At 39.6% G+C, this 8,728-nt stretch overlaps 1 protein-coding gene across 1 annotated transcript in view; it reads right to left on the bottom strand.

The window, feature by feature from the left end:
- Positions 1 to 7,954, bottom strand: part of slc6a5 (solute carrier family 6 member 5) — a 21,723-nt gene extending 13,769 nt beyond the window's left edge. Inside the window, exons 1-6 of the mRNA XM_046032380.1 lie at positions 7,472 to 7,954; positions 5,533 to 5,680; positions 4,803 to 4,934; positions 4,507 to 4,680; positions 2,642 to 2,792; positions 1,659 to 1,791 (exon numbers count right to left, since the gene is read on the bottom strand). Of these exons, the coding sequence (XP_045888336.1) occupies positions 1,659 to 1,791; positions 2,642 to 2,792; positions 4,507 to 4,680; positions 4,803 to 4,934; positions 5,533 to 5,680; positions 7,472 to 7,954 (1,221 nt within the window). The remainder of the gene's footprint in view (positions 1 to 1,658; positions 1,792 to 2,641; positions 2,793 to 4,506; positions 4,681 to 4,802; positions 4,935 to 5,532; positions 5,681 to 7,471) is intronic.
- Positions 7,955 to 8,728: the final 774 nt, after the last annotated feature.

Genomic DNA, 8,728 nt, shown 5'->3' with positions numbered 1-8,728 from the left:
ATAGCGCCTTTCTAGTCTTTTCGACCACTCAAAGCGCTTTTACACTACATCTGCATTCACCAGTCACACACATTCATACACTGAGCCTAAGTGCTCAAACGGAAACTAACATTCACACTCATTCATACACTGGCGGAATAGCCAGGGATCGAACCTCGGACCTTCCGATTAACAGCCAACCCGCTCTACCTCCTGAGCCACAGCCGCCCCAATAAGAGTTGTCAAAGCCTTTCTGCAGCTGCATTACAATGTAGTAAGAAACCCCTGACACACACAGCACCATTAAAATTAAACTTAAAAAATCGAATAAACAGGCCAAATGTTTCAGAAAATATTCCCGCAAATCTATTGGTGCAGTCTAAATAGTCTAAAGTTTAACTCTGCCAACTGAGGTCTCTTGGTGTTGCTTGTGTAAGTCACATCTATGTCCAGTAGAGAGCGACATTATACAAGAATTCAACTGGAATAATCTCTAAATCAGGAGCATGCAAAATGTTTCCTTCTGCATGTTGTTTCTCCTGAATCAATGGAGGAAAGTAGATTCCCAAAATGCCCAGAAGAAACATGTTTACCAAAGTTTCAATTTTGAGAGACACAGGGACAAAAATGTAATCCATTGTTTTCCTTTTCTCTTCCCTTCCAGCAAAAGTAAAAAAAAAAAGAAAAAAAAAAAAGAAGAAGATTGCATTGCATCCAGCATGAAGTGTATCCAACAATCCACTGCATTGCAAAATTGCCTTGGTTAGACACCGTGGGTGTGCTAAGGCAAGAACCACTGCCTTCAGATGTTAAATTAAATTCAATCAAATTCAATTTTATTTATATAACGCCAAATCACAACAACAGTTATCTCAGATGAATGAAATGAAAGGTTTGTTCTGCTTTCAATGCTTGGTAATTTAAAAAGGGGAGGGGCTAAAGCATATTTAATTGCGGTTGAATTGAGTCTCAGTTCATTTATTGAATCTGAATCCAGAATTAAGTTTCTTAATATTTATTCTATAGGCGCATCTCAAATAATTTAAATTTCCTGGAAAAGTTAATTTTGTTCTGTAATTAAAAAAGTGAAACTTTAATATATTCTACAATAATTAAACATAGGTATTTCAAGACTCTTTTGTTTTATTTTTGATGATTATGACTTACAGCTCATAGAAATCAAAACTACAGTATCTCAAAATGTATTAGAATTTTAGAATAAAGAATTTGTAATACAGAAATGTCGGCCTGAGAAGAGCTCTAATCAGCTAATTAACTCAAAACACCTGCAAAGGTTTTCTGAGCCCTAAATCTCTCAATCTGGATCTGGTGTTTACAGTGAACTTTTCCATGACATTCTATTTTTTTTTTTTAAATGGACCTATATATAAAAGATCAAATTAGAATATTAATGAATCTGAGCATTTTACTAACTTACAGGCAGATCCTAAATGCACTATGAGAACCTAACCCAAGGCAACAAGGGTTTTGGAACATGAGGGCTCACTTCTTGTATATTGCACATTTCATCACTAGGGGGCACTTTCATAAATGAAGGGAAGATAAGACATTGTGCTAATACAAAATTTAAGGCATCCACAGCTTTTTATCTACAGCTGGTCAAAGGTGCATATGGCAGAAAAGATCAGTGGATTTAAATGGTTTGTGTGTTTTGTTACCTTTCCGGATGACTTGATTCCTTTGGCTAAAGAGGCGTAGACGATGAGCCAGGCCAGGAGCAGACAGCCTGCCAGAGGCCAGCGGATATCTCCTGGATATTCAATTCCTTTGGAGATGTGCAACACATTGTACCTGCAGGTGTGATTCAAACAGCAAAACTCAGCCTGATAACAAATCTCAATAAACTAAAACATAATGCAACATAGATCAAATATCATTCTGTAGCCTGCAAATTTGTCATTTTATCAAGTCACTTATGTATATTATTAAGTCAGGCATTCATTTTGTTAGTAAGTAAGTCTGCCAGGGTGGTAGGATTATTTCAATGAGTTTCCAACACAAATCAATTTGATTCAAGAATTTACACATAATCAGGTCTCATTTTTCTTCATTCTTTTACAGAGTGTTGCCTTGTTCTGTCTGACTGCTACCCATTTATTGAATGCACCGGTAGAACTTTTACACAATACCAGATTTGTTTTAAGAAAAGAAGATTTGTAGGACATTTTTGCAAAACATTGGCAGGTGAAACTGTTGTCAAACTCTAGTTGTAGTGTTAGCTTAGTTTTGGTCTTCTACTACTACTTTACATTTCTAGACCAAATATTTAGAAATACGGTTCTGTTAAATTCTTTCAAAAGTAAATGTGTAAATTTAAAACAAGTACAAATCATTATACCAAAGTAACTAAAGAACTATAATCACTATGGCCAAATCTATGGTGTTTGTGCCTGTAAATTGCAGTTTCCAGATTATTTTGAAGGCCCTAGAAAGCCAAACGTCTGCATGAGAAGAGTAACTGAAAAAATATCTTAGATAAAAAGATTTTATCTTTCATGTGTGGACACTAAAACAGTGTAGGTTCACAGGCACTATGAAAAATAGACCTGTTAACCAAACTGTAGAGGTCTAATTTTTGTTTCTATTAAATTTAAATTCGATTTTAGATTTCTGTTTTTCATCAGCCAGAAGCTGCACTCACTTGAAGTACTCCTCACTGGGGCTGACGTAGGTTTTGTTGCCATCCACAGTCATGTTTAACAGTTTCGTCAGGTTTCCCACAGTGTTGGCGGACAGACAGAATGTGGAGTTCTTGATGGAGGTGATGTTTCTGTCCCGCAGGATGCACGAGTCTGTTCCAATCAGAAACCAACACACGTCAACTGGGAGAGACTGGGAGAGTGCTGCTGTGGCACAGAGCTTGCTGTCTGCTCAGCTTTTCACGATGAAAGTAAAGTGGAAGCGAACAGATGGATCTAATTTGGAGAAAGGAGGACTGACAGGAGGCTGATCTAGAGACCACAGTCTGGATCCTCAGTGAGAAGTGAACCCAGCTGTGTTAGATTTAGATTTTTGTTCTTTTTGATATATAGCCAGATATGAATAACAGAAATGATTGTACAGAATCTCCTCCTCATTTCAGATACATTTGGAAAGGAATGATAAGAAAACCTTTTTTGCTTTTGACTGCTCATTTTTTCATGAATCACATCAGACAAAATTGCCTTCTGTTTTTTTTATGTGACTTTCTTTTTAAATTACTGCTTGTAATACTTACAAAAATGGAGAATAACTTTGCATATTATCTTTTACAAAACAAAGACTCAACCTCTCAGAGGTGAGACAAAGAGAGCTTTCTGTAACTAAATGGGATGAAAACCCCCCACAAACCAATGAATCTAATACTAACAAAATATGGATCTAGAACTGTCACCTCGATCAGCATCTTTTTGACAAAAAACTGTGAAAATTATAAACTCCTGACAATATTTATTATTTTTTGCAGGGCTATAGTATCAGATTGTAAAGTTGTTTATATTAGTTTGTTCAATCCACAAAATGTGAATGATGTGAACATATTCATACATTTACTTTTTATCATATTGTATATAAAACACTGTTTTATTTTTTTAAATTCTAATTTTAAATATTTGTGTATATGTTCTGTGTAGTGTGAAGGGAGCTACAACTTTCATTTCACTGTGCGGCCCCATGTTGTAGAAAGACAAAATAAAGGCACCTTGTACCTTATAATACGGGTTACATAAAGTATTACTTTATGATTCATTTGATCATACTTTTAAGTTACCTTGTAATGGTTTTGCTGTCATTAAGAGTAGTTCTTATTTCCAATATTTTTTCTTCACCCAATCAGTTATTTTCCTCATTTATGAGACTGAGAGAGTGGGAGAGAGACTACAGCGTTGAATAAACATGTAGTTCGTGTATCAGCCAGCAGGGGTCAGTCTCGGGCTCACTGCAGCACTGCAGCAGCTCAACCAGTACAGTAAATTTGTCAAGCAAGCATTTTTTTGTGCTGAATTCACACATTCGCTAAAGGCAAATATTACGCGAAATAAACAGGATTTCGATATTTATTCGACGCAGATCGACATCAAACACCTCCGTGTCCCTGCCCGCATATTTTCCCACAGTCAAACGTGATTTTATCTACAGTTTCATTAAAAAGCTGACCAAGACAGACTGCTTTAGCTGTATACTGCAGCTTTAAAGCACAAAAACTGCTATAATCTGACACGATCACACAAAAGAAGAATCGAAAATATATTCAATGTTTGTTTCTAATTTTGATCTGTCACACTGAGGCCCTCCCTATATTACTGGCATGCATCATTAAAAATGGGTCAAATAGATAAAGTGAAGTGCTCTGAATTAAAAGTGTTTTTGAGAGTGAAAACACCGCAGAGATCACAGGTCAGGATTCATTATACTGCAGGACACCTCAGCTGAGGGAGTCATGACGCATTGCGCATTGTGGAGAGAGAGGTGATTTCGGTGTGAGTGTGTGTGTACGTGTGTGTACGTGTGTGAAGGTGTGTGTCTTACCTAACAGCAGCATGTCTTTGTCCTTACATTCCACCGTGTTCCACTCATTCCTACAGTTAGCCCATGGCAGTGAGCCCTTCAACGAAGCGAACAGGTAGTACAGTGTCCAGCACATTATAATATTATAGTATATGGCTATCAAGACAGATATTATCAACATGGCAATCCCGCAACCTAAAATAAATAAATGAGACGAAATATATAAATTACTCTTAAGAAAAGTAAAGAACTCGTGAAGATAAGAAATGAGCTTAATATTTGAATTTTCCTTCACTTGATTAGTTGTGGCAGTTTACCTTGCAGAGCTGGGATGCATTTCCACACTGACACGGGCCCCTGGCTGGCAAACTGGCCCAGGGACACCTCCAGCAGAAAGATTGGGATCCCGGCAATGCCCAACATTGTCAGGTAGGGGATTAGAAAAGCTCCTGCAAGGAAATGAAACACCAGGCAACAGAGCGCGGTTTAAGAGCCAGAAAAGCCTGAAAGGAACATTAACACTTGATAAAAAAAATTAAATAAAAATTAAGATGCATGTAGCCTGTTCATGTCTGCGTCTCATCTGCTGTTATTTAAATAACACACAGTACATTTATTAATGAATAAAAATCATCCATTATATGTAAATGGATTCGAGAAAAGCTGAACAAATTAATAACAGGCTAATCATAATCTAATGGACTATTGTTACTGTTGATATTAATAGTTTATTATAGGTGGCAGCTTTCAATAAAATAAATACATTATTTAAGTGCTTTTTTTCGTTCTCTTCTTCCTTTTTCTTTTTTTTCCAGTAAAAACAATCACTGAACACACTCTCAACTCTATAAGCTAGGATATTTTGTTATCTATCTTTTTTTTTTGTGCAGTACTTTTCGTCTGGTTAAAGGCCTACAATAACTGACACTGGACGAAACATCTCAATAAAAGCAATAAGAAATAATTTAATCCTTGATTCGATTTGCTGAACTGATTTTTCGTTTGTTTCTGTGTCTGCAATTAAAACCACTGACCCAGAACTCTTACCTCCACCATTTTGGAAGGCAAGATAAGGGAACCTCCACACGTTCCCCAGTCCCACCGCATAGCCAACCATAGACAGAATAAAATCCAGTTTGTTGGACCAGTTTCCTCTGGCCTTATTCTCATCTCCCTCTTCGTCATCATCGTCTGCCTACGAGAAAAAAAAAACATTCATTCATTCTCTAAAATAAAAAATGCACCCTGGTCCCACTAAACTCCAAACTAGGGTACCATTAGAATAATAATAATACAAGCACCGAGGCTGGGCCTGACAGGGTATTCGCCTAATAACGGGGAAAATATGAACAAGCAAAATATTGTATTCAGTCAACAACCACCAACAAAATGTTCACCCTTTATTACTAACAGAAAGAAACCTTGAAATATTTTCTTCATATAAAAATACAAAGGAACCCTATGAGATAATACAACATGTTTTGGAGTGCAATTGTCCTTTTGCGCCGTAAATACTACTAGATTACTCTTTCGTGTTAATTTCGTTCCAGATGCGTTTAACTATCACTATCAGTTCAGTACCAGCTTTGCAATGACGAGCATGTATATAAAACGCATCTTCATCTGCACTTATGGGCCCATTATTGCCACCAGATTACTTGAAATTATATCTCAAATCTAAAATGGAAAGATAAAAAAAACTTGCGAATGGCCCACTAATGAAATGTGAGCAAATGCTAACAAACATGCGTAATCACAGCTGCATTGCAGGATCTGAGCAAATTCATAAAAGAAACTGCATGGAAATTCAGCTATAGGCTAACCAACACCATGCATGGGAATGTGTGTGTGTGTGTGTGTGCGCGCGCGCGTGAGGGGTGGGGGTTCCCTCGCGGGGATTGGAAACAATCCGCAGTCTCCTGTAATACAGTGCTTTCTATCAGCCGGAAAACACTTGAGCTTCTGGGCCAAGTGTGCCTGCTCGGAGCAATGAACGCCGAAATACCGCGAGAGTATGATTTAATCCACTAATCGTGTTACCATTGCAACGGTGAGCAAAAACCAAGCACAACAAATCACCAGAAATAATTTGATTAAAGACAAATAGTTTCTTTCGGGACTTACATTCTCTGCACTGCAATGGAACTGATCATTTATTACATTGACACACAGATGATGCCTCCGTTTTGTTTCCCTGATATTTGGCGGACATGGGCTAAGCAGGTTTTAAAGTTTTGAGATTGGTGCATAGGGAGCAGCTGCGCAGAGCATGGACGCCAAATGGCTCAGGATCCACCCAAAGTCTTTACAAGAAGAATTCAGCCTTTGGGCTTTGAGTAGCCTCGCCTACCAGATTTGTACCCATGTTGATCTACAGCACAATTTATATAGCCACATTAATTCAGCAGCCTATGCATAAAGGTAAATTAACTACTGTCATGCGGCTTTGTGGAAATGTTAATGTAACCCGAATCACAGCATGGAAGAAAACGACTCACTTAGGCCGCTATCTTTTCGTACTTTTTAATAACAAATATTTTCAAATCATCCCGATAATGAGCGATCGTTTTAGGCTTTGTTAAGACCCAACCTAATGATTGCTCTTTTTTAGTTTATGATCCGCCTGTCAAGCCACAAGCACCCACTGATGTAGTTCGGAAGTTGACACTTTCTACAACTGAGCACTTTTTAAGCACATCTGACAAAAACACAAACCAGTGCCTGCAAAATCACATTTTACGGGATAGCCTCCACATTACAGCTCACCATCACAGATGTTTCCCTTTCACCCTATCACACAACAACACTGATCTACTAAAGCTCTACATGGCGATAAGAGCTCCCAGGGGTTTTCACCTTCCCCTTTAGGAGGCAGCAGGTTAATCCAGCCAGCTTTCTTTATCAGAGACACACGGATACATCCACACCGCACCTGCTTCCAGCCGCTCTCCATTGAGAAAGGAAACGGTTCATTTGGCTGACTTACCCCCGTCACGGTGCCGGGCTGAACAGACGTGTTCCCATCTGTTCCCAGTATGATGGTGGTCTGGCTCATAGCCGTCCAGTTGCTCGCGGTGTTGTTCTGCTCTGCGGTGGACAGGAGCGGGTCGCCGTACTGGGCGGACCCCCCGCGGGCAGAACCGGCGGAATCCTTCCGGAAGGCCGAGTTAACGGCCATTGATCCAGGGACCGTAGGAGCGTTGCTTTTAAACGTCCCATACGCTTTACTGGTGTCCAGTTCTCCCGGTTTATTTTCCGTGGGACAAAAAGTTTTGCTCTCGTTGCACGGCGGAGGTGGCTGAGGCGCTGGGTGATGGTGAGACGCGTGCGGCGGGCACACAGCCGCGTTGTCCGGTTTGTTTGTTGTAAGTCCGGCAGCTCCGTCGGGCTGCGGCACCGGGATGTAGCCAGTAGGAGCGCTGGCCGGCTGTTTGGCCATGTCTCTCGGGTCAGAGAAATCCTGAAACATGAGTGACAGATCAGCAAGACGAAAGGTAGAACGGTATAAGGCGTGAAGCTATGAGACCTCTGCAGCCCATCTCTGATTTGGGACAAAAAATACTCAGTTCTCTTTCTGCAACGTTTTTCTGCAGCATGTTCTGGCTCTGGCTGCTCTGTAGTTTCAGCTCACAGCCTGCCGAGTGTGTTGGTGTGTTTATGTATGAGTGTGTGTTGGAGGGAGGGGGTAAGCTTTGCTTCTCCAGTTCTCGCTTTCTGCAAGATTCTTTAATTTTACGCCCCATTTCCCCCCTCATGTCATTCAGCCACACACATCCACTGATTTTTATGGGCAATAGACAAGCTGCTGTGGGACTCTCGGTAGCTCTGCTCTCCCCGGCAGGCATGCAAGATCACCGGCGTTACAGCAGTGAGCGGACCCGCGGCGACAGAATTACAGATGAATCCCTGAAATTTAGCTTCGATGGGGTCGGGAAAGCAACCGGATAAGCCTCTAGATTCTAAAAAAAGGTGTGGGGGGTTATTATTATTATTTTTAACAGTTAATATATTAATTCTGAGTTGGGTTTTTAACTAGTGAGAAAAAATATAACTGCGCCCGACTGTAATGTAATGTTTAATCAAAATTTAAAGGAAAAGAGGTACGATGGACTATAATTAAACTTTTCTCAATCTAAACTTTTAAAAAGACAGATAACAGGCTTTTACATGAGAAAAACAGGCGGACTGGATGTAAAATGAAGTGAAGAAAGTTTTTCAGCTGCATTTCAGCACCATGGACAGT

Source organism: Micropterus dolomieu, linkage group LG20, assembly GCF_021292245.1.
Source record: "Micropterus dolomieu isolate WLL.071019.BEF.003 ecotype Adirondacks linkage group LG20, ASM2129224v1, whole genome shotgun sequence".
Classification (NCBI taxonomy): domain Eukaryota; kingdom Metazoa; phylum Chordata; class Actinopteri; order Centrarchiformes; family Centrarchidae; genus Micropterus; species Micropterus dolomieu.
Note: the sequence above shows the minus strand (reverse complement) of the source record. Positions and strands in the feature narration are given on the sequence as shown.